Below are 27,304 nucleotides of genomic sequence, written 5' to 3'. Positions count from 1 at the left end.
GCTCTTCAGGACCGACTTTACGTTTCACACAAGAGGTCGTCGCTTGATGCGATGATGGTCATTTCTCGTTCCAAAAGAAAAACAAGTTGGTGACGACTACAATGCTGAACACGAGGCTTCAAAGAGCGGGTTCACAAACCAATGTTAGCTATGTCTACTTCTTTTTTTATACATTCTACAATCTGAATGAACCACCAGGAGCCCTGAGAAAAGGTATTCTGCTGATTTGGGTGTAAAAAACGGCTGATTGCTCCAACTGCTGAAAGCCAAATCAGATTTTTATTTCCTAAACACAACACGAGAAACGTGAGACTCCTTACCACTTCTCTACTATGACAATACAAGTGTCACCTTTAAGATGCTACAAATATTTTTCTACATAGCAACACATTGGTAATATTGCATTAAGTATCTTCACAGCTGCTGCATTGCAGAGCTGCATGCTGCTGTTACAGGGTCGTTTCCTCACACCTGCTGCACTCCACATCCACACCTCCTCTCTCATTCATCCTCCGACCCTCCATCCTGCTGGTTGGAGGGAGGGGGGGAGTCGAGGAGGTCTGACCCAGGTCAGCGTCTCCTCTGTCTCCTCAAGACTAAATGATGGTCCCATTGACATTGGGGAGCTAATTAGCAGTTAGCAGCTGAACTTTTCAGCCCGAGTGTTTCAGAGCGAGGACGTCGGCTGCCTCTCTGATCTCTGAGCCTCTCATTCAAGATGGAGACCTCTCATACAACAAAGAGACAGGGGAGCAGAGCCACCGTCACCGGCTGACACAAAGCCAGGAAGCACAATGCTCGGCTCTGCAGGATAATTGGATTGCTAATTGTTTGTGAGATGTGAGCTCTTGAGCTGAACGTTTAGAAGATTTTCAGGCAGACACAGAGGAGCAGGAGAGCGCGGCGATGTGCTGAGGGATAATTTAGCTCCTGACAGATTTCTTTTAAACCAATATGTGGCTGCTGGATGCAAACACAGAAAATCAGCCTATTTAGAAGCTAAACGGTTCATGAGATCAGAATACCAACAAAGAAGAGTTAACCATGATGAGATTAAACCTCCCTGACTTGGCTCAACTCGAATAGAAACAATCAGCAGCATCTATATAGGACTTTTTAACTATTGTGATGTCATGTGTATGCATTATACTTAGAGAGTTTGTGCAACCTGCTGTAAGGTTATGTAACATAACATTTGGTCAAAGTGTTGAAATTCTGTCTTAAAGGAAGAATGTGCAGCATTAAATGAAAAAAAAACTGCTGTTTGGCCACACCTCCTCCATACTGAAGCCCCCACTCTCCTCCAGAGACTTACCTCCAACCCCACTCCCCTCGTGATCACACGAAGTGGGAAAAAACTGCATGAACTTCCTTGACAGGTTGAATAATTGAAACCTGATTGCTGCTCCGTCTGATGTGAAAGAAGATGAAGGGCGAGACCCTCAAGCTTGTTTGTGAACATGTTTGAGATGAACGTCTTTGTTCATGTTGAGTCTCGTCTGTTCTGAACATAATGTTCCCTCACGTCCCATTTGGCACTACGTGTTATTTTCTGTTTATATACTGTAGCTGTCCTATAAACACTTATTACATCAGGTCCCTGAATGCAGCAAAATAAATCATCCTCAGAAAGACAAGGCAACATGTTGTTCGCACGCTGTTCTCTTTATTCCTGCGTGATCTTGAGGTTCTCCTGGTATCTTGTAGTTCTCCTGTGATCTTGTAGTTCTCTTGTGAACTTGTAGTTCTCTTGTGATGTGTGTATAGCTCATGGCCGCTGCGCTCATGCTGCAGAAACTGATCCAGTCGGGCATGGCAGGCACTGTCTGACGGACCACGGGGTGCACAGACTGTTTGGGGTTAGCATACAAGGTGGCAGGAAGCAGTTTAGATCTGGCTGCAGGAGGTTGTAGTTTATACAATCCTGTTTAAAATGATCTCAGCGTATCGGTAGGGCCCATTTTTATAAAACTCTCCTTACTATATGGGAAGGACTTTATGGAATAAGTCAGCGTGGGCTGTGATGGACTCTTAACTATAGCAGAGTTTAAAGGGTCAGGGATCTTACCTTCATAAATATGGACACTATGACGAGTCCGTTGGGGCTCTTAGCAGCTTCTGTGTAGTTTGTGTACAGCTCATGATTGTAGTGGATCAGTTGAACCTGGAACACACACACAGAAGAAACATAGAGCGTCAATAACATAAGCATCAGACCTCACATTGAGGACAAAGCAGACTCTGAAAACTTTGTGGAGAATCTGTACCTCAATTCAAACCCTCATTTATCATTTATCATTCCTTTGCAAGTCAAAAGTCATGTGTAAATGTAGTTGGCAACAAAGAACAATTCTGGTTCTGAATCATTGGAGCAGGGATTGGATCAACCGAAAAAAGGTCTGTGAAAATAATGATGAGTTGTACTGGCCTAAATGACGGTCTGTGTCTTTGAGTTCTCGTGCAGACGCTTGCAAATATGCGAATAGATTTATAACCCAATGTGTAATCCTGCATCCCTATTTTTAATAGAAACTATACACTCGACACTCCTCATTAGCTAGATAAGAACAACTTTGCACAGCTTTATCTAAATGATCTCATGCATTTCTTTCAGGCCATGATACCTTTGTAATGTAATAGCATTATACAATGAAATGACCATAAAGACAGTAAAGCACTTATTTAAAACACAAAGGGGCCCTTTCTCTCCCCACATCCATAAACTTCTACTACTCTCTCGTTGGCAGAGGGTTTGGCACAAACTGTACTGCAGGATATAAATAAACAAATGTAAGAGGAGAGTAATTATGAAATGCTCGATCGGGGAGCGCAGAGCGACAGAACGTCTATAAATGCAATCAAGGAGAGAGAGGAAGTGATTAGGGCCCTGCGTTGATCTGATTAGATTTTTAGGTGAGAGCGGCAGAGGCGGCCAGAGGAACTCATCCACACTCCCTCAATGACAAATTGCACAAAGTTTGCTGCTGGTGGGCAATAAAAGGCCAGCGTGGGCCATAATAAAGTGAGAATATGTGCCAAATGGAGGAGCAGAAAAGAGGGAGAAAATAGAGGTGGTAATTAGATCGCGAAAGGGAGGAAGACGGAGCCAAAGAGAGGAGCTGCGTTGTTGCACTGTGAGGCTGCAGCTCTGCATCATTTATCACATCACGGCGTCCCTCCGTTCAAACACACTCTCACTAAGTGCTGAACACAGTCACACCTCCACCCGTCTCACACGCACACTCTATTAACACTCGGCCGTAACGCTCTGTACCTGCTGCCTCCTGCACCGAGAGGACGACAGAGATCAGCCTGATTACTTAACGAGGTATGACAGTTATTACAGTTACTGCAGATTATGATCGGGGTCTCATCCAATCAGAATCTTTTAATGAATCTGCTTGGCAATAGAATCTTTTACGGTCAGGTTCTGCTTTTATGATTTGCAAAGAAATAAACGAGTGTACGAGATGCTTGTGAGCTGTGTCCTCTGAAACAGAGTGACCGATATACCAGTATAAAATACTGATATGCGTGCAGCCCCTACCGTCACCCACTGCACGCAGCCTGGAAATTCCCCCATGCATTGTATATTACTCCTGCATTTAAAGAAAACAATGGTACACTTGGGAAGTGCTGGTCTGATTGAGAGGGCTCCTCATTTAAAGGCATCAGGTGACCAGCGGAGGTGGTCAGCAGACTGGAGTCGAATGGATCAGAACATCACGACTCTGAAAGTTACCGCAGACTGAGTGCTCAGATATTGTACCAGGAGCTAGCAGGATTGCAAACTCAACATGGCAAGCTACACAGCTGCACAAAAGCTGCCTTTTGTAGACTTGCAGCAACAACATGTAGGAATTTGGTTTGGCGCCCACTGAGGGTCTCCGAGTGCAAACTGCACCGTCATAGAACACACATAGTTCTGCTAACTCCTCCCCCATGCATGTATTCACAAGGGGGGCTAAACGGCAACGTCGACTGACAAGGTTCAGTAAAATTACAGGATTTAGAGCAAACCTGACCCTGCTCGCATCTACAAGCCGTTGTTAGCAAACTGTTAGCATGTGGAGTTTGTGTTTGTGTAATCAACTGTTACCATGACGACTATATTCTGTGGCTGAAAGGCTTCATTGGTGAGGCTCGTTTATAACATGCTAGTTGAGATAAGTTTGTGAGCTTCCAAACTTATAAAACTAACATGAAGATTGACGAGGAGAGAGGTGACTTTTTTGGTTTAAGATGGACTTATTGATTTATTTGTATCAAACCTGAGACATAACTTGAATTAGACGACTTTCCGCGGCCGGTAAAGCTGCTAACATGAGACGACGAGGACCCCTATAACGATACAGGCTAACGTTACGTCTGAATCTGTTCTGAATAATATCTGCAGGGTTGTTCACTCAGCTTCTCGCTCTTTCTTTGTCTCTTCTTAGCTTCATCCGTCACCGTCCTCTTCCTCTTAGCCTCAAACAGTACAGAGACGGGCTAACTGGCTGCTTTGTAGCTGAAGGCTGCTGTATGAACTAGTGTGTTAAAGATGTACGCACATCTCATGAGATGACCTCAACCTGCTGCCAAAGTTACCTAGTGCTGAAAACAGGTGGCGGGAGACGCCAGTGTACCTGTTGAAAGTTATTGTGCCACTTAATCAAATTCTTAAACGATTATTTTGAGGTGGAAAAGTCACTTATCGTTGCTTTAATGTGATGGAAATCTGAGTTTAAACCCAGAATAACAGACTACAACTCAAATAACGTTGCAACATCTTATTCTGCATTTTTATGTCCGCTCAAATCCGTTCATTGGTGCCGCTATGTTGACCTTTATATTTCAAGTTTGTCTGCATCAAAAGGGTCCAGGCACTTTAACTGATCCAACTGAGAAACGCCGACGTCCCAAAGCTCAAAGTATCCATTAAGGTTTCAATAACAGTGTTTGAGTGTGAGCTTGTTTTTAGGATTGTTTCAGTTGGTTAAACCTGCACAGGAAATCAAAATGACCGGACAACGTTACATTTGGCGTAAAGGCTCTCTCTTGCTTGGTCAGTCCCTCTCTTCTGTGTGTGTGTGTGTGTGTGTGTGTGTGTGTGTGTGTGTGTGTGTGTGTCTCGGGGTCATGACAGCCTCTTTACACCATGATGGCTGACCCGGCCTGAGGGGCATCGAAATATGAAGACAGCAAGTCGATATAGTGGAAGAAAGGTGTTCAGCGTTAACGGCGAGAGGGGGTTTAAACTCGCTGGGCTGGAAATGCCGCGCTCCATCTCTGCTTGCACCCATCCGTCCTCCTTCCTTTAGATCAACCTGCGCATGGATCCATAAAGCCAACAAACACACACACACACACACACACCGATCACACTCTGATTACGCACAGACCGGCTTCACTCGGAGGCCATGAGTGCAGCCAGAGCGCCACAAATCAACAAATGCATCATCTGTGCTAATGCTCCTCCTGCTATGTTGGTAATTGAACATAATCCCAGATTTGGTTATCATTCTGTATTCATATTTATTTCTGCATGTTTTTTTTCTTCTGTGCACTGATGTTCTGATGCCGTTTCTTAATCCACCACAATCAGCATGTCACGGTGCACATGTGGGCGAAACGTTGCCATTTAAGAGTGATTAATCATAATTAGGGGATGAGGAACTAAAACAGAGCCGGCTTCCCTGTGAAAAGCCGCTTGAGCGACGATGCGCCGACACACAGATATTAGCTCAATGCGATTTAGCGTTTGAAAGAGGACATATGAGGTGCGTATATATGTGATTGATGGAGGCTTTAATGTGTTTGGAACAGCTGCCTATGGTGAATCCTTCTCCAACACTTAATGAGATTTGTGTTAACTATAGCCGGATCCTCTCTCTTCAGCAACGAGCGGGGTCTCCTCCGGTTAGCAGGGGTGAACTTTCTGCTGAGTTTACGAGCTGTAATCCTAATTGAATCTGCTTACGCTCGTATTATTTGAATGGGAGTTTTGTCCATCTTCTTAACGTGTGATAACGGGTGTAAAGAGGTTATGAAAGGGAGAACTGCTACGTGTTTTATTTGATATATTTTACCCAGACTTCCAGGTCTTGCTGGATGAAAACTGAACGTGAACGGAAAGACTTCTCTACTTTATGATGGACTAATAATCATTATTTTAGAGGTTTTCTCTCCGTTCCCTTCTTTTATCTTTTTCTTGATTCTCAGTGGAACGACGTCAAAGGAGAAAGAAGCATTTCAGACTACATCCTCATCTCTAACAGTTGTTAACCATGAACTGTATATAAAAATGGACGGCCATCCATTTCCTCCTTCTGGTGTACAAAATTGAAGCCAAAATATTACTTACATTCTAGGCTGGCAACGTTATTTGGTTTGCATGTCTACTTGAGTTTGTATCGGTCTTTTCTAGTCTTCTGACTACTCGAAGCTCTTTTACACTGCAGGTCACACCTACACATTCACACACTGATGGTAGAGGCTGCTGTGTAAAGAGTCCATCAGTATTAACTCATCCCATTCATACACATTCATACGCCACAGACGAAGCAGCAGGAGCAACTTAATGTTAAGTGTCTTGCCCAAGGACACATCGGACAAGTTGCTGCAGGATCAATCCTCTTGTGGTGGTGACAGGTGGTGACGGCATGAAGAAAATAAACCTTTACCCTTCTGAAAAATGGGGGAGATTCTAATAAAAGAAAATACTTTTATAAAGCAGCTGCTCATATTTAAATTAAGAGTAATGTCTCAGTGTGGATCACAAAAGTGTATGAAACACGAGCCGACCTGGTGGAGAAATAATCTTTGGAATATTTTAACACTTATTAAAATAAAGGTGTTTCATTTTCAGATTAGAGTCTGAAGCCTCTCAGGGAGCAGAGCTGAATGCACACGCACGCACGCATGCACCTATAGAGTCTGCAAAAACAAACACTGTGTTTTTAGTCATCTCTTACTGATCATTTTAAGCAGACACAGACTCGGCGCCCATCCTTGCGATTAAAATGAAGCTCATCTGGTCGCGGCTCTGATTGCATTCTGTCTGTTTTTATATCTTCATTTACATGCAGCCTTACACATTGACATTCAGACACATAATTACCAGGTAAAGAAAACACTGTTTTAAAGTTCTACAATCCACAAACATTATGTTTATGCTTTGAAAACTCCTGACTGAGGAGGCAATTTTTCAAAACACACAAAGTCATCAGCAGCGGGTGGGAGCATCCAGTTGTCTGAAGGATTCGTCTCATATCGATTCTTCTCTGTAGAAGAAAATCACTTAAAGGAAGTCAGCTGGAGAAGAAAATGACCCTGACAGAAGAGCGGGACGGACAGGATGTAAACAAATATTTAATGTTATTAAAAATGATTAGTTAGTGAGCAGTTAAATAATTTCTATAGATGAGCCGATCAAGTGGTCTTGGCCTCAGGTCTGAAACTAGTCAGCTGAGCTCTGCCAAAACCAAACCTCAGTCTGAAACGTGCTCAAACTAGGATCAATATTGGAGATGCTTTTGAAAAATGGAGAGAGGTTAGAGCGCAGAAAGGTTTACAGACCGATGCAGAGCTGGCTAAACACTGAAGCTTCATTGTCCACCACATGGCAACCTGCATGAGCATCAACTCCAGAGAGGACGGGGCGGGGAGAGACAGCTCTCTACAATGTTTTGAGTTTGGACTGCAGTCCTCATTTTAAACACTAGGGGTCAGAGTCACATATTGCTCCATTAACAGTTATTGAGTGCGTTTAAATTTATCAGTTATTGTGTGTGCGAATGTCAATGCCGTATCCTGAATATGTTTAAAACGGGGATACGGCTCATTACGTGGGAAAATACTCAAGTCCATGTGTGCGTTGATTAGCATCTCCGTGCCTCGGGTGAATTGGCTCACAATTAACTCGGTTACATACAACTGCATCAAAAGTGCATTTTTCTTTGCCAGGTATGTAAAGCAATGCAAACAGCCTCAGGATCTGCATGTGTATGAAAGTTAATATGAGCCAGGATTTTACATTCATCAACATAAATGAACAGGCATGTGAGGTGCTGATAATAAATCCAATGAATACAGAAGCATGTGTAGATTAGATATGCTAATGGGGGGCTAATCCCCCACATGCAGCGGTCATCACAGTAATATCTGACTCTGCTGCAGTGAAAACTTTAATGTAATCTGCGTTTCAGACATGATTCCTTCATGTGTAAAAGCATGTTCATGTTTATTGTGTAACATATGAGTGATGTACTACTACTATAATTCATGTGACATCTGAACCTGAGGGCGCCTTCACATTAGGCACGATTCTTTCGGACCGGGCCCGAGCACAATGGCTCCCCCTCCCCCCGGTGGTCTGCGTTCACATTCCTAACATCATTCTTTGCCCGAGTACACCTGCGTATGTACATAGTCCGATACAGCAGAGTCCGTCCTGCTAACTGTGGATGTTTATTTCTGAGGCGCCGACAGCGACCCTCTTCCTACCTCCACATCTACCGTGCAGCTCAGAGGACAAAACGAACCCGTGCTGGGCGGACACAACGTTTTTTCTTTTTTTTTTGTACTTCTTTTTAAAGCTTTATTCTTGGGCTTCTTATGCCTTTATTTAGAGACATTACAGTGGATAGAGACAGAAATCAGGGAGAGAGAAAGTGGGGACAGACATGCAGGAAAGGAGCAACATGTCGGATTCAAACCCGGGGCCGCCTGCTTGGAGGACATTGGCCTCCGTACATGGGACATGCGCACTAGCGCTATAGGCTACCGGCGCCCCGACACAATGGTTTTTAAAGCGTCAGGAGACGTTGAGAATTAAATCAAACAGCAGTCCACTTCCTTGTTTGAGCACAATTGAGACCACGTCTTCAAGCGGACTCTGGAACAGACCGTACGATCACGCTACGTTTGTGTTCACACTGATCAGATGAACCGGACTTTGGGGTCAAGGGTACTCAGATCCCATACCGTTATAAAAACAAGAAGCTCATAAGACTTGATGTTGAGTAAGGAGATGTGAAGAATGAGAGGATGATTTAGAGAACAACTTTAGAGTGTTAATTCAACCGCATGCCACAGACCACCCCCCCCGATCCTCCCACAGTCTGCCATTTCAGAAAGATCCTTTGCTTTCAAAAAAAAATTGTAATATTCCTCCCTTTCTTCACGTTTCAAGGACGTGCAGAGCCGACTCTCGACTGCAGATGGAGGCGAGAGGGAGCCAGAGAGAGAGAGAGAGAGAGAGAGAGAGAGAGATTTTCTGCATTATGGATTATGAAACATCTTATTGGACCTTGAAGTTCACGGCTTTGGCTCGGATACAGTCTGGGGTGGGTTACCGGGGGAGGATGAGGAGGGTGTTTTGCTGTTGCTGTTTTCGCTCAGAAACTGTTGTTTGAGCGAGGAGAACACGGCAAAAGGGAATGGTATGTTTTCACAAAACATCTGTGAGCGGCCTTGTTTCTCCCTGCGGCTCAAATGAAGCAGCAATCATCAGTCTGCTGAATAGCGCTGCCGGTTACTCAGCTCTCAGAAGCTTTGATCGGATGTAAACTCCTTCTTCAGAGCGAGATACGGAGCTTTGACAAGTAGGTGTGATGGCTGTCCATCACACCTACTTGCTTCACACCTGTGTTTAGTTAAGGCTGTATTTAGATCTTCAACTACACGCTTTAAACGAGGTTAATGACCTTTGCACATCTTGTGAAGAACAGTAAGCATAACTCAAGCATACTTAACCCTTGGCTTCACATTATAGGTTCTAAAATAAACAGTGTCTAAATGAATAATAGGTAAAAAAAAAACAGCCTTTAAAATGTCTCGTGTTGATATGAGCTTCTTCTGGTCGATCAACCAACAAGTGAGTGAGCAGCAAACTGGTTAAATGTCCAACAATGAAAACATGGACAACTTTACAGCTCTGCAGATTGCATACACACCCCTACGCTTTCATTTTGGTAAGATGCACGCTGTCCCTCTGCTTATGGTGATATCTGAAGGCAGACGACAACGCTGTTCACCTTCCAGGAGCATGCTCAGAGCGTCCCAGGACAGTTTGATTCTGATTGAGGTGTCTACATGCGAGAGTACATCGGCCTTGAACCACATTCATTAGGTGTGTTCGTCCGACTTTGAGAAATTGGTCTTCAGTTGTTTACCGTAATTTTCGGACTATAAGCCGCGCCTTTTTTCCCATTTTTCGACCCTGCGGCTTATATAACGGTGCGGCTAATCTATGGATTTTTACAGCTAACGGCCACTAGGGGACCTCCTAAATCTATGGATTTTACAGGTTACAGTCCACCAACTTTAACTCTATGGGCTCTATGACCGGTCCGCGCCCCCCCCCCCCCCCCCCCCCCCCACCTTTAAGCGGCGGGCTCCAGCAGGAAAAGCTGGAGGCCGGAAAAGAGTGAGACAGGTAGCGCGCAAAAGTAAAAGTGGAACCGAGAGTGGTACGAGAGACAGAACGAGAGACAGAACGAGAGCAAGACAGACAGACATTACGAGAGCGAGACAGTTTGTGCAAAGGAAGTTTTCATGCACAAACCCTCATTATGGAAAACAAACGTAGAAATGCATATGATGCAGCTAAATGGGAGCTTCCTCAAGCAGCCATCTCTTTCCCGACAATCCCCTCTGTGCACGAACCCTTACATATGGTAATTAAACATTAAAACACCTGCGGCTTATAGTCCAGTGCGGCTTATATATGTACACATCATTCAATTTAGCTGCTGCGGCTTATACTCCGGTGCGCCTTATAGTGCGGAAAATACGGTACATGCGTTTTAAAAGTCCAGTCTTAGTCAGACTAACACATCATGTAAACATACTGAAGGATATCAGAAGGCTCGCACTTTAACGACACGACGATCCACATTCTCAGTGGGAAAGACTTGCAATCATTTTTCCATTCCCTGTCGCATGGATTTGGGACGTTTCATGCAACACGGCAGCGATGTGACATCACGCTCAGATATCAACAGCAAATCTCCTCAGAGCGTCTCGACTCCCCGAACGGTGAAGCGACTGAAGTCAGGGGGGAAATAAATACAGGAGCCTTGAGATACAGTACAGTGTGTGTGTGTGTGTGTGTGTGTGTGTGTGTGTGTGTGTAGGTGTGTGTATGTGAGCGTGTGTGTGTGTCCTTTCAGGCGCGGGTAACAGCTCTCTTCACCCTGAAGGACGCGATAAACACTTGTTTTATTATGATTTAAATATATCAGCTCTCAGACTCAGCAGGAGGAGAAATGATTACCATTAATTATAATAAATTTGCCCGTCAAGCCTGCAATTATTTTGTTGCCTCACAAATTGGTTACTCGGATAACGGCGGTGGCAAATCGGCGTCAGTGACTCAAGATTTTGTTGAACAATCAAAGCACGGAAAGTGTAATCGTTTCACTCGTCAAAATCCTTAAAATGGCTGTGTCTGTGTGTTTAGTGTGTTTGTGTGTGTGTGTGTATGTCTGACTGTGTTTGTGTGTCTGTGTGCGTGTGTGTTTGTGTGTGTGTGTATGTCTGACTGACTGTGTTTGTGTGTCTGTGTGCGTGTGTGTTGAGTGTTTAGTGTGTATGTGTTTGTGTGTTTAGTGTGTGTGTGTGTGTGTGTGTGTGTGTGTGTTTGTGTGACAGAGACAAAGAGTAAAACACTTTGCAGATAAGTTTGTTCCGCCTGAAATCGGTGAAGCAAATCACAGCCGCCATGTTTAAAAGTTTGTTAAAAGTGCACGTCGTTCGCTGCAGATTAGGGGAAACATTCAGTCTCTTTAAGGGGCTTGATTAAAAAAAATTCAATCTAGTTTTAACAAAAGCAGTGAACGAATTCAAGATTTACACTGTGAAATACACAAAAACAACAAGGGGCCATTTTTTTCATGAAACATTTCAACCGTGTTTGAAAAAAGTACTGCAGTCCAAATTCTAAACATTGTAGAGAGCTGCAAAAAAGCTAAAAATCTATAATCATCACATCTTGTAGTGTAGTGTACATGGTTTGAGATTATGGAGAAGAAGATCTGTTAGGATTCTCCTAAAGTGTGTGATAATGCCTGAATTCAAATACCCGGGAAGGATTTCAAAACTCCTGCAGTGTGAGCCAGGCCTTAGGAATCTGTGTTTATGCAGTTTTCTTTTCACTGATTCTCTACAGAGCGTGCTCACCTCTCCGGAGAAGGCCTGTCCGTTCAGCAGGTGTTCAGATCCCTGCCCGTCCTCGCTGCCGAAGTGTAGCCGGATCTCCTCCAGGCGATGGCTGTACGTCATCGGCCCTCCGGAGATGTTCACCAGGTGCTCCTTGTCCAATTTCAGAGAGACGTGGCGGCCCGTGTTGTACATGGTCCCTCCCACCTTGGAGCAGAACAGAAAAAGGGAACATTTAAAAACACAAGGACACTTTCTTCTTCACGCGATGGAGCACATGTTTTCCAATCTGCGAGATGTAAAAATAGAATTCAAAATAAGCCACAACACATCACTCCTCATTTGTATGACAAAAAGACTTCACACACTCCTGTGCTGTCTCCTATAAGTATCACCATAGTTACCACATTACTTTTAATACATACACACTGTTTTTTTCCAGCAGCTGCTCTATTTTTACACCACAAAAGAACAGCAGCAGTTTGTTTGAAACACAACAAACAGGTGAGGAGTGAAAGTGCCTGGATGATCGTCGCAGTCGTCATGAGTGATAAACCCGGCGACAAGCTGGCGCTCGAACGCTTAAAAAAAGAGAATTAAAGAGCCACAGAGACAGAAAACTGACAGAGAAATGTCAGTTAAGTGGCAGTATTGATTGAAAGCGATGCCAACGTTAGTATTTTTTATGCCACTGCTCATCCCAGACCACATCGAGCTGCAGCAAAACCTGATAAAGATCTAGGGTCTAAAGATAATCCAAATGATTCTGGGCCCGATACCCCTCTTCCGTCCAAAGTCAGAAAAGGCCTGATTAACTGATGTATCCAGAGATGATGTTGCCAGATGTTCCTGTGGTGTAAGGTGTGTTAAGAGTTTAGAGTTTACCCTCCACGATCTGCTCAAAGGACGATCTGGGCCGCCCTGAACAACCAGAAATCCTACAGCCGAGCACGCGCTGTCACGTGGAACTGAACAGTAGTCAATGAGGAAGCAAGCTGACCGAAGCAGAAAGCCCAACAAACGACAACAAACGTGCAGCATTAAGTTTGATGGATGTCAGAAATGGCAACAACCCCATTGCATGACGTACGTTTGTGCAGCCTGTCCTGTAAAGCGAGGGTGGAGCAGCTCAGGCCTAGTCCACACGTCGGCGGGTATTTTGGCCTTGAAAACGCACCTCCAGGGTGAAGATTTTCAGAAACTCTGTTTAAGGTGTTTACAGACGAGGAGAGCAGAGATGTTGTTGTTACGTCACGCTGTGCGCCAGTTTCTCCTCCGTTTTGACGTCATCGTGCGACACTGTCACTTTTCTTTACATGAGATTAGTGAGGTGGCAGACGTTACCAAACGAGTGCTCTCACTGTGTCGATGTGCAGAGACGCCTAAATGGACAACTTTGTAAAATGAAATGGTCAATGCGGAGGAATGGCGAGTACATTTTAGCCTGTCAACGACATCGTTGTTGACTTGGCATTCTGATGACAGCTGCACAACGGCGTAAAAAAATCGGCGTATATTTGTAACGGTCTCTGCTGTCTGGTCGACGCTGCGGTGAATCATTTGTTTAGTTAAAAAATGAAACCGGTTTCCTTCTCGTTGCTCTCTGGGTTGAGGAAACACTGTCATCTTGGAGTACAAGTGTTGGTGGGAGTCTGTATTATCAGCCGATCTCACGTGGGAACAGTCCTGAGGGCTTTCCTTCATTAGGCGGAGATGTGCTCGGGGAGGTGACCGGCGTAAAGGGAGAACACTTCCACAGACAAAGAGAGAGAGAGAGAGAGCGGTTCACAGTTGTTACATCAGGAGGTTTAAGGGGAAACACGGCTCTACAAAAAGGCCTGAATAACGATCTTTATCGTCCGCTGTGTTTAGTTATTTATAATGAGGAGTTATTTCAAAGTGAACCATTGATATTCACACCACCACTCTGGCTGGACTTCCAACACTCTTATCTGCCTCGTTCTCCCCCCTCTCTCTGTCTCTCGCCCTCGCTCTCTCATTCCTTTTACTACTCGCTTTTCAAACCGATCACCCCCTCCTCTAAATTCCCCCAGAAAGAAGTCGGCCCACACATTGTAAATATTTTATAGAAGCTGAGAAAAAAATCGATGATTTGAAAAGCAGAAAGAGAGAGAGAGAGGAAGAGCGAGCGATGCACGGAGCAGATAAGTACGGAGGAGAGAGGTGTGCTCGATGTCCGAAGAGGAGGGCGAGTGAAGAGGAAGTCCTTTTAAGCTTCCTGTCAAAGCCGCACGAGAGGTGAGGTGAGGCTCCTGAAAAAGGCCAGAAAAATCTCATCTCCCTCGGGACCTCCTCTGGCTTTTATTCATGAGGAAGGAGAGGAGAGGAGGGCGGCCCGAGGACTCAGCAGTGGCTCCGTAATGAAGGGCACTGTGAGATAATAAGATAAAAAAATATAAAGACGTGCAAAGACACAGGATTTTTAACACGTCAGATACACTGCAACGCCCGGAGTGTACGCCTGAACGCTTCACACACGAGTTCAAGTTCAACAACTCCCGCTAGAAATATCTGCATGAACGTGCTGCTGTATCAGTCTTCCAAAATAAGCAACAAAACAGTTTGTGGTTGCCTTCATACAGGGGCGTGTCCAGACCTCTGTGATCGGGTGGGGGGGACGGGTGTGTGTGTGTGATGTGCACACATAGACGAACACCAAAAAATATCAATTACTGTATGTACCCTGTCTTACTTCACCAATCATATCTCCTTATAACTCAGCTCTCACAACAACACAGCCAGCGGGACTCGAGCTTCTCACTCATTGTAGACAGTCATGACTCAGAGACACATGATACACAGGATAGACTTGATTTATGATATATCTATGTGGAACATTCTTCCTTTAACTGGCAATGTTTGAAGCAGGTCACACCTACACATTTACACACTGATGGTAGAGGCTGATATGTAAAGAGTCCATCAGTGTTATCTAATCCCATTCATACACATTCATACCCCGCCGACGAAGCAGCAGGAGCATCTTGGGGTTCTTTCCCAAGGAGACATTGGACATGTTGCTGCAGAAGCTGGGGACCAAACTCCCAAACTTAAGGTAGAGAGACGACCAACACTGATCCACAGCCGCCCACAGTAGGGGGGGCTGGTCTCAGTAGGGTCTTCCTGCTCCAAGAAAGGATAAATACATGAAGTCTGAGTTAGCTGAAAATGTTTTTTTTCCGTTTCAAACCATTGCTTTTGAATTGGCCTTTAAAAAACGTCACCTTTAGCCAAAGGAGGCCTCCACACTGGTCTTATTTTAAAGCATGTCACCAGTGAGAAAATGATTAACTGGAATATTTTGTTTCTTGTACCTTATATCCTCACATTAGTGCTTCATGTCACCAGCACATGTTACAAACATTCAACACTAACTGCACAGGAGGACATTTTTTTCATCCCCAGCCAATTTCTGTTGTTCAGGCTGATTGCTCGTGTCGGGGGAAAATGGCTGGGGGCCGGCTGGAGTAGGCGCAGGTACTGAAGTGTGGCTGGATGACAAAAGGCGAGGAGAGTGATCTTGTTTGTCTTACAGTGATACAGAGATACGGTGAACGTGTACAGTAGACAGCAGCTCGTCTTCTAATTGCTAATTCTTTCTCCTCCTGGGATCGATAATACGACTCGTGGCTTGTACAGATACAACTTCTGCTGCGGCTACTGAGAGGAAACAGAAGACGAAGAAGCTGCGTGTGATGCAAATGACCAACGGTAAAAAAAGTGATTTTGCAAAGAAAAGAAAAACAAAACTCCTGCAAACACTTCCTGGAGAGCGAGTGAGAACATTAAAGTCGTTCATACTTTAAGTGAGATAAGGTGGAAAGAGATCATATTTATCCAGCCGCTGGGAACTGGGACGCGGAGAATAAATGAACACGGCGCTGAATAAAAGCCGCTTACTTTATTCGTCATGTTTCTGCTGCAACAGTCGCCAGACAAAGTCAATGTGGTGGAAAGGTTGCAAACAAAGCAGAGGCGCCATATTCCAATCTGCGTTCTTATTATCCTGTGGAGCCTCAACACTTCCGCGAGGAGAGAAGTAATTATTACCGGCAGGTTGTGAAAGTTCTCGCCGCTGAATAAAATCCTGAAAGTCTTGGTCTGTTTGTGTTTTATTCATGAACATCAACTCAGCCTGTTGGAGCGGCACAGGACTTTGTGTTGCTTTTATACAAACACGACAATAAACACAAAAACGCACACCTGTCTGACTCGTCTCATGTCTCAACACTTTTCTATAACACCGACGACACTTTTTTATACTAATGGATTTCAAATCACATTCAACACTTTTATGCAACCCTCTCTTTTGTTGAGCCTCAGACTTTGCAGCACATGAACGTCCAAACAGCCTCACACCGAGGGTCGGAGGTCATTGGAGCTGGCTCAACAGGGCTGCAGGTTAGTCCCAAAGCTTTTAAACACACGCTGTGTGAGCCTCACACAGGCGCACTGAGCGACATGGTCCTTTATTATGAACACATCCTCGACCCACACACACACACAGCCTCCTCCCCGAAGCACATACTGACAAGAGCTCCGAATTCTGATCCATCCACTGCTGAAAATAGTCATAGACATTAGACATTTCATTTCATGTTTGTTTCAAACTAAAAGCAAAGCCACTTTTTTGTGTTTATTCACAATTAAAGCAACCTTAAGTGGCAAAAACTCAGAAATCAGGAGTCCTCCAGCATCCTGAAGTTTCACCTCATGGAAACAGTTCAAATTCTCCACACGTGCACAGACGTTTTTCCAAAATAAATCACATAAGAGATGATATAACCCAGTAATGTTTGCATTTCGAGGGAGTGGCAGAAAATAAACGCAGCCCTGGACTCTCACACAGCTGGATCAATCTCCCTCCTCCTTCATCAACTGTGCCTGGATGAACTTCCTGCAGCTTCCAGCTATTCAAGGCTGACCAGGTCCCAGTCTGATGACCTGTTAGCTGGGATCAGTACCAGGTCCCAGTCTGATGACCTGTTAGCTGGGATCAGTACCAGGTTCCAGTCTGATGACCTGTTAGCTAGGATCAGTACCAGGTCCCAGTCTGATGACCTGTTAGCTAGGATCAGTACCAGGTCCCAGTCTGATGACCTGTTAGCTGGGATCAGTACCAGGTCCCAGTCTGATGACCTGTTAGCTGGGATCAGTACCAGGTTCCAGTCTGATGACCTGTTAGCTAGGATCAGTACCAGGTCCCAGTCTGATGACCTGTTAGCTAGGATCAGTACCAGGTCCCAGTTTGATGACCTGTTAGCTAAGATCAGGACCAGGTCCCAGTTTGATGACCTGTTAGCTAAGATCAGTACCAGGTCCCAGTTTGATGACCTGTTAGCTAAGATCAGTACCAGGTCCCAGTCTGATGACCTGTTAGCTAAGATCAGGACCAGGTCCCAGTTTGATGACCTGTTAGCTAAGATCAGTACCAGGTCCCAGTTTGATGACCTGTTAGCTAAGATCAGCACCAGGTCCCAGTTTGATGACCTGTTAGCTAAGATCAGGACCAGGTCCCAGTTTAAATTTGTTGAACCTGCAACCTCGTGCAACATACGACCCCAGACTAAAGCAGGGATCTTTCAAACTGTGAGGTGCTCCTCTCCAGGCAGCTGCAGGTGAAACTGACAATGAAACTCTCAAACACACTTCAGATGCAGCGTGTTCAAATGCACATGTGAGCACCGACCAACAAAACGCCCCTCACTATTTAGGATTCCTCCTGTTCTGCGACAAACACACACTCAGGAGTACTCACAGTCGAGTGTGTGCTCTACCCACAGCCACTCCAACATCATCACAACAAGTGTGTCAGAGACGCACAAAGAGACGAGAGGAAGCTGCCAACACGGATCGACTTAGATAGAAGCTGAACTCACAAACAAACGGCATCAGAGCTGAGCGTGGCAGCTCATACATTGTTACAGAGGCAGCTCCATCAGCAACATGCAGGATCACTCTGCATGTCTGTATGTGTGACAGGTGTGACGTATATTGATGCTTTCTGTCTTCATAAGAATCAATTACAATCTTCTGAAGCAGAATCTCGTCTCTGCTGAAGAGGAAAGTTACAAAAAGGATCCGCACACTGTTGCAAAAGCATTGTTTTTCAAGTCTCCTTGTTTTGTCTCCTAACGTTGCCAAATAAAGCTCAAGCATGCTTTAACCCTTTAAATCAATCCTAAATGAAGGAAAGTTTATCATAGTTATGCTGCTATAGGCTTAGACTACTGGTGGAACTGGCACCTTGAGCTCCTCTCTCTCTCTCTCTCTCTCTCTCCCTCTGTGCATTCACATCATATTATTGCATGTTGCTATCTGTATATCTGAGTTACTATCCACATACTGTATTTTCCTTGGAGCTCCTGACATCTCATGCCATCCTGATCGCACACACACACACACACACACACACACACACACACACACACACACACACACACACACACACACACACACACACACACACACACACACACACACACACACACACACACACACACACACACACACACAAATTTGTCCCTATCCTTCTTCCTGGGTCTTCAAGCACAGATTAGGTAGACAGCTGTTCGACGTGATTCTGGATTTGCCCAGGATTTCTGCCTCTTAAAGGAAGTTTTTTCTTGCCACTGTAACTTTGCGAAATGTTGCTAAGGTCTCATGTTTGTTTAAGCTTCTGTCTTTTCTACATAACAATGAGTAAGGTCTTTTTATAAAGTGTCTCGAGATAACAATTATTATGAATTGGGGATATCCAGATAAAGATTGATTGATTGATTAGGTAAGTCATGTAATAATCAGCCAAACACGGGACAATATATTTTACTCGATACTGTTTTGATTGAGCACGAATAAAAGCCATGACAGCTAAAAACCTTCTTTCTGCTGAGAGCTTAACCCAGAACTTCCAGAAAACCAGAAACAGTTTGTGTGCGCTACACTCTGGTACGGCTCAGTGCTCCCTCGTCTCTCAACACCCACAGGCTGCGCTCTCAGATCGCAGCACAGAGCAATACAGCAGGAGAGAGCCGCGACCAAGGAGTTCCCCGATAATTACAAAATCACAAGATCATTCAATCCATGTGGTATGAAACTGTAAAAAAAAACAAAAAACCTAATAAACACAGATTAGGTCATTGTTCCCAACCGTCAAAATGGAGTGTTTTATTCTGAAAATAAACCGGATGTTTTCATTTTGAAGGCATAAAAATAAAAGTGCATAGTTCAAATAGGAAAATAGATTTCTTTTGTGTTCACTGTGCAAAATATGATTGACACAAATTCAAAATGTCTGGGATGGGTTTTCGGGGTATGAAGCATATAAACATACACCATAATAAATAAAAAAAAACACCAATGTATGCAGGGGTTGACTGGTTTCTTCTGCAGCGTTCAAAGAGTTAATTTGTTCTGAGAAGCTTCCAGGAGCTCTGGAGCCGATAAGGACGACTGCAGAGCGCTCAGGTCTCCTCTAACAGATAGTAATGATCACAACGCATTCCCAACATTAGGAGGTAATAGCCTGACCAACGTAAACAAGTCATAAAGGAGATTGTTGACTGTCTGGGGCCGACCTGGTGCTAGCGGTCAGGTACGGTAATAGAAAACATCAGTGGCATGCTGGTAATGAGAAAACACAAGAACACCATCATTATCAGAGCGCATGGATCAATAAAGCCATTTCCCTCTTTTAGCTGGAAGACGATTTCACTAACTACTGTATGTGTTCAGCTATTAGACAGCAGCATCGCTCCGCTTACACGCAGCATTTTAAATTTAAAAGCCACCATTAACTAATGAAAACGGATTTCAGCTGACAGAAAATCTTACACCGCAGCAGAAATATAATAAGTCAGAGTGGAGCGTGTGCCAGCTGGCAGGCAGGCGGGCTGAAAGAGTTAAGTAGTGGAAATAGTGATAAGCTACATGAATACATTAGAGAGTAAGTGTGAAATGCACACGTGCTACAGCAGCCATCAGATGGGTTTGAAGGCCTGCAGCTGTAAGCACTGAATCATGGAGAGGGTGTAATGTTTCTGATTAAAACACAAGATGACTACCGCTCTTTCATTAAGGTGTGCAGATATGGAGAGTTAATGGGATAGTTAGAGATAGAGAGGGTGTACCAACAGAATCCAGGAGAGCGAGAGAGCGCGCACGGGAGATAGAGAGAGAGAGAGAGAGAGGGATAAGAAGAGCTGTGATGAATTAAATAAGAGCGTGGCTGTGTATGAAGCAGCTCAGCGGTTCTAGTAACGCTACATGATGACAGACATCTGAGGCATTTGGAAAAAGATTGACAGAGACTTTGCAGTCCATACCAGCAGAACACGAACACTACAGCACTGTTTTGTCTGCAAGAAATGTTGAAACTGTGCACTTCCAGAGAGGGGGCGTGGTCAGACACAGCTCATTTACATTTAAAGGTACAGACACAGAAACAGCTTGTTCTGAGCAGGGCTGGAATAGAGGGGTTTATAGACATGATCAAATACAGACTCAGAGTGGATTTAGAACAAGAAACTTCGCACACATGTTTTGAGGAGCTCTGAGACTTATTTACACTGGTTGAATAGGAGGAACATATATGACCTTTAAAAAAAAAGACCATGCGAGATTCCCTTCCAGGTCTCCTCACCGACGACTGAGGCGCATGGTGGGCTGAAACAAAGACGGTTTATGTGCAGAGTGGACGTTAAGCTGCTGTGGAAGAAGCTCAGAAAGCAGCAGGACATAGTCCCAACCCCCCCCCCCCCCTTGCTCTCTCTTCTCAGAGTCTCTGAACAGTTGTAGCAGGCTGTTAAACTCAATGGGTGGAGTGAAAAGCAATTAATTAGAGCCTGTAAAACATTTGGAAACCAATCGTGGATCAGAGACCTCATTTAAAAAAATCTTCTTCCCATGGAGAAACCAAATCCATATTGATATCCATCATGGACAAAATAAAAAGTCTTGACTCAAACCGCTGTACAAGAATTAGAGATCTAAATTCAAGGTTTTTATGACAAAATGCTTACCCAACATGCACTACTCGGTTACTATGACTACGACACATTGACACTAGCCTGGGTTGAAGAGCGGCCCCATTTTTTCTCTGATGTCAAACTGAAGACGAGAAGGTCAAATGTGTCTGCAAGTCATACATTTGTATTGTAGGTTATTTGAAGGAGTGATATGTAACTCTGACACCTAGCGTTAAAAATGGATACTGCAGTTTGCCAAAGTGTTTGTACAGTTTAGACAGAGTGCAGGAGTTTTATGGATTCATTTATCTTCAATGCACCTGTTTTATGTAATAGAAGTATTTTTTTTTAGCTTCAGAACTTTTTTAAAGGTCACATATTATGCAAAAACCTTTATCCACCATTTTACATGACCAGTGTAAGTTGATACATGTATGTTTACTGTAAAATAAAAGTGTCCCGATTTGGTGGTTTGCAAATATGGTCACCTTAATTTTAAGAGAACCTCCGGTGTCACCATTTCCATAAAAGGCACAGGGACTGGAGTTAAAGGAGGCTTTTCATTTAGTGCATCAGTCTTAGTCCCCTGCCTGAAAAACTCCTTTTCTCCCGTGGTCATCAGCTGATCATCTACTGAACTCCGCTCTGAAAGACTGAGTTAAAGACGGAGTTCTCTCTTTTTCTTCATCCCGTCTTTCTTCTGCTTTTTAAACTTTCCTTCAACCCTTCTCCAAGTTTTATTTTTTTCAGGGCAGTTTTAGTTCTATCCCTTTGTTGGGTTTGTTTGGACTCGTGAGAACACAGCAATCACACTCGGCTGCGGACCAAATCAATTGGATCGAGCTCTTGTTGACAAGGGGGTTTCTTGGTACGCTTCCAAAACCAAGCCTGGAGCTCTGTTTGGACTGACTACGTGATCTGAATGTGATAACACCCTTCTCTGTCTTGCAGTTTGTTGTGTGTAATTTGAATGCTTAAATACAAACAATGTGCTCCTGGTATAAATTGTCAGGAATCCTTAACACCCAGGAAGAAGACTTAAGTAAAACTGGCAGCAGGCCCGAGGCTGTGAAGGTCAGAAGCTGAGGAAACCTTTGACAGCTCCAGTTCCATTCCCAACTGATAGAAGAGTTTGAAGTCGGGCCCAGCCTTCGTTTGCCAAAAATAACTAAACGACAATCCAAACATGACACATAGCAAAACAAAAGTTTGCAACAGAATAGATTTCTATAAATATTCATGGATGTCTGTATGGAAGTAAAATCAATCTGATGTCTGTGCATGAGGGCATAAAAGGGCATTTAGCCTAGCTTAGCATAATGACTGTGGTGAAAACAAGGCTAGCTCTGCTCTGTCCAAATGCCTCTAACCAACACGTCTAAATATCAGATAAAGGACTGGATTTCCAAAGATGGGGCATTGTGGATGTTTGATGGGAGGTCGTTCCAGAGGGTGAGGGCTGTGGTGCTGGAGGCTCTGTCTCCATAACTACAGAGTCTGGTGTGGGGGTATGGACAGCAGGCCAGTATCTGAGGACCGGTGGATCCTGGACAGGGTGTGCGGGCGGAGGAGGTCATACAGAGGATGCTGGGGGACGAGGCCCCACTGGCCTGGGGCCCCAAGCAGTTGCCTGCCTTGCTTATTGACAAACAACGTCTCTGCATAAGAACCCACGGTGATGCTGTGCCAGAAAATGCGTACTACCTTACTGTAAGTCTCGACCAACCAGATCCCGGCAGCTCAAGCCATCTCATACCTCCCTCTCCCCACGTAATAGATACCACCTAATCTTGACCCCTTTCACCCCTCCCTTCCTTCACTCTTCTGCATACTCAAAATAAAGTACTTCTACAGTTTTCAGTGGCCTTGTGGTCTTGTTAGTGCGGGTGTTGTTGGGGTTAGTTCACGTGTCTGCGCTGACTTTGAACGTATTTGCTCCAGGTGAAACATCACGTTTGCTCTCATGACACAGGAAGTTTACTGCTCCATGAAGCTTATAAGCACCAAAGCCACGCAATTCAACTCCACAGAAAACCTTATATTTGAATATTTAGTTCAAAGAAAATCAGTCCACAGTCCTCCCTCCCCTTTGAGTAACCTTTTTACAAGTCTCGCCTGGATTCTTCACCATATGGTCCCCTGTTTTTACCAAATGTAATTGCTTGATGACGAGTGACCACGAGCCCCCTGCTGGGTCCGACTGTCCCCTCTTAAGTTTAGCAATCTGTTTGTCATTCCTGCCACGTTGTAGCTTTCACTACGGAGCCGGATAAGCCGTCCGTAACCACCGTTGGAAATCAACAAACAGCTGATAAGGCAGAAAACGGGGAAGACGAGAAAAGCTGGGCAACATGTCATAGCGCTGCTATCTGAGAAGCAGATTGCAATCAAAATACTGGACAAGGGCTCTGTTTAGGAATTCAATGAGTGTACAAGAGAGCTTATTCCTGAGTTTAAAAGTTCTCTCAGCTCCGGCAAGGTCACACATACGAACAAAGTGTACAAGCATCGAGAGGGAGCATAAAAATAATAGACTTTTTCTTCAATCGCACTTTCCTGACATTGTAGTGCTTACCTCAGGGCAAAGACAGGCAAAGGCAGCCGACAGCTTTGATGGAAGACAGGTACCACGATAAATATTTGATGCTATTGACGGCTTGTTGTGCTCAGAATCAGAGTTATAGAACCATACAGCCCGACACGGTAAAAGGAAGCCTCTTGACAGAAAACTGACTCTGCATCAGAGTGTAAAGTAGCCATAGGAAGGAGCGATATCAGGTCTAAAAGCTGATTGATTCAATACTAAGATGCAGGAGTTCCTGCTGAGTGTGCGAATGAGACAAGCCTTTTAAGTGCAATTAAAACTCAACATCACGGGAAAGAGATCTGACAGATGCTCAGGAGTATTTCTAAGATGACAAATAATTTCACAGCTGCAGGATTGCACATTATTTACATGGAAATGTAACCTGCCTTTAAAATACATGGAAGAGAGATAAATCAGAATTCAAGAGCAGACATCAAACCTTCATGTACAACAAATATTAAACATAAACAGACTGTCATCCCACACTCTTTCTGAAACCATCTGGCTGTTGTTTCTTTACTTTGATTCTCTCCATGCCTTGTCTCCACTGCATTGTATTGGCTCAACTTAAAACTGTTTCTAATGGATAAAGCTGTTCAAAGCATTTGGTTCATGGTTCTTTTTGGTATCACATTGGGCTGAAGATCCAAGAGAACTAAGCCCAAACTTAAAGGGGTCATATTATGCTTTTTCTGGTTTTATATGCTCTTTAGTGTGTTTTCCATGTGTCCTGTGCATGTTTAGGCAGATCTATGTGCAAAAATTCAAAGTCCGCGGAAACGCGGCTTCTCCTACGTCCTCCTGTTAGCTGCAGCATTAGCTGCATGCAACGCTCGGTTCTAGCCACCCTCGATAAAAATTTGCCAGTGTGACGTCTTCTAAGTCCATTGACTCGTTGTGGCAAGCCCAGCAGCTCATGTTGCACGCCCATTAACTTCTGTAGCACGCCCACGATATGCCGTAGCCGTAGTAGTGCTAAGGTGCTAATGTTTTTGCTCGGCCCTCGGAGCCAAAGTGGCTGCATTCCCAATATGGTAAAAGGGGCGTGACATTTCCGAGAACTGTGCTGAGTGACTGACCAATTACGGCAGAGCCGACAGGCCGACCAATCAGATCAGACTTGGCACACGTAGGGATTCTGAACTTGGGCACTTCAGAGCCTTAGAGAGAGAGTCAGAAGCGAGCAGGTGCATGGAGCGGCAGTACATGAAAACAGACACTTTTTTTCGAACTTTAGCTATTTTGAACATACTTTAGTAGGTACATAGATTAAATATATGAACCCCAAAAAGGGCATAATATGACCTCTTTAAAGAGGAAATATTATTCCCCTTCTCTACCTCTTTAAACAGTCGTCTGTGGTCTAAATGAAACATCTGTGCTGTGCTTTGGTCAAAATATAACATGAATCAAGCACCAGAGGAGGTTTGTGACTCTGTATAAACCAGCTCTCTCGGAACGCTCCGTTTTGGTGTGTGTGTCTCTTTAAATGCAATGACTGAGCAATATGAGAGATCATATCCTTGAAAAATTTGTGGGATTGAAAAGTATTGGAGGTTAATTTTGATGACCATAGTCTGAATCTTTTAAAGGGTCATTTGTGAAATGGAGGTGTGGTTATAGTGATATCTAAGGGTTGACTGAGGCTGTGGTGGAGGGACCCAATGGGCAGAGGCGCTGCTTGTCAACAGGCAAGGCAGGCAACTGCTTGGGGCCCCAGGCCTGTAAGGGCTGCCCAAGGCTGACAAACTTAAAACTGCAGCAGTAACTCTAAATGTGCAAATTTTGCAATGACAGTAGGAAACCGACCTCCCTAATGGGGCCCCAATGTGCTGACCCAAAACTCAGTAATTTGTTCGATTCGAAAACCCGGGACCCCCGCTTGGAGGACCATAGCCTCCATTCAAGGGGAGCACGCAACAACCACTAGACTACCGTAAACTCAGTCATTTGGTAAACCATCTGATCTGAAATACAATCTCAGGGCTGGTGCAACTTGAAAACTAACTGTAAATCCAAAGCTTGAGTATTACTTGGTGTTTTAAAGTTTTGTTCAAGACACAAAAACAGACGACGCAGATGTTGCAGGCCATGTTTGATCAGTTCCATGTGGGTAGAGTCGAGTAAAGCCGATACTGTGATTAGTGGAAAAGCTGCATTAAATTCTGTTTCTCTCCTGAGCACGTCTTGTTGGGGGAAAAAAACAGAAGACGAGACTTTCCCAGCCTTCTGTTCCTGCCATAAACTTCATCAGCATCAGTGTTTTCTGGCTGAGTGACAGCGGGCAGGTGAAAAGTGGCATCCGTCGAGCCCCTGATTAAGACCGAGGCCGTGCCAGTGAGATGACAGAGCAGCAGAGGCCCGGTAGGAACAGGCGCTCTGGAACCTGTCCCATAATGCCATCTGTTTTCTCATGAGTCACATCACGAAGGTTGGAGCGAGGCAGCCAGGCACACACACGAGATTAAACACAAACACACAAACAGGAGACACTATAAACTCAGAGCCAATCAGAACAGTGATTTTCAGAACTTTCCAGAGTTCTGGGAAGGTAAATAAAACTTCCTTACCTTACATTAACTGTTTGCTATCATATTAAAAAGATTACCTTTGTATACAAGGAGTTAATAAGCGATAATGTGAAGCACTTTAGCTTCCAGGAAGAACATAATGTTGCTAAAAGTATGAATTTAACTTGAGAATTTCCATTTAATGTTATTTTTATAATTATACTGCACTCCATCTGAAAACACATTAACATAATGATTTTATAACACTAACAAAGTAGCTGTATTGCTTATTAAGCATGCAGTAGCTCCTTATATTTTGGCTAATGTGTTTTTTTGTTTTTTTGCCAACAAACATTACGTAAAAACAGGAGTGCATGCATGGGATCCTCCTCATCTTGTCTTTCTTCTGAAGGCCGGGTCCCGGGTGGCTAAGCAAGTTTCCCCTGATGTCCCTCTCCCCAGCAATGTTTTCTGGCTCCTCCTGGGAAATCCCGAGGCCTTTGCGGAATATATAATCCCTCTAGCGCGTTCTGGGTCTATCTCCATCCAGGTGTACGTGCCTGAAAGACCTCCAAAGGGATGCGTCCTAATCAGATACCTGAACCACCACAACCACCACAACCGGCCCCTTTGACGCAAAGGCAGCGGCTCTACTCAGAGGTTCCTTCGCATGCTCGAGCTCCTCGCCCTATCTCCAAGGCTGAGACCGACCACCCTCCAAAGGAAAACTCATTTCGGCCGCTTTCATCTGCGTTCTCATTCTTTCAGGTCACTTCCCAAAGCTCATGACCACATGTGAGGAGTGGAATGGAGATCGACTGGTAAATCAAAAGCTTTGCCTTTCAGCTCAGCTCTTCATCACAACAATCCGACACAATTAGATAATACTGATGGACTCTTTACACAGCAGCCTCTACCATCAGGGTGTGAATGTGTAGGTGTGATATATATTTTCTAAGCTTAAAGAATATAGTCATAATGTTTCATCCATACTTATGGTATCGGATGATTTCAGCTTAAAGTCCTGTCTTCAATGTGACTAAAAGGAGGGACTTCTGGTGTGGACATCCTGTCTG

General features: G+C 44.3%; 1 protein-coding gene across 1 annotated transcript in view; it reads right to left on the bottom strand.

The window, feature by feature from the left end:
• The window catches only part of ca10a (carbonic anhydrase Xa), a 212,081-nt gene that overhangs the window by 14,488 nt on the left and 170,289 nt on the right, over nt 1-27,304 (bottom strand). Inside the window, exons 5-6 of the mRNA XM_020638284.2 lie at nt 12,166-12,351; nt 2,069-2,164 (exon numbers count right to left, since the gene is read on the bottom strand). Coding sequence (XP_020493940.1) covers nt 2,069-2,164; nt 12,166-12,351 — 282 coding nt within the window. The remainder of the gene's footprint in view (nt 1-2,068; nt 2,165-12,165; nt 12,352-27,304) is intronic.

The sequence above is a fragment of the Labrus bergylta genome, chromosome 21 (genome assembly GCF_963930695.1).
Source record: "Labrus bergylta chromosome 21, fLabBer1.1, whole genome shotgun sequence".
NCBI lineage: Eukaryota > Metazoa > Chordata > Actinopteri > Labriformes > Labridae > Labrus > Labrus bergylta.
This window is presented reverse-complemented; position numbering and strand designations above follow the sequence as displayed.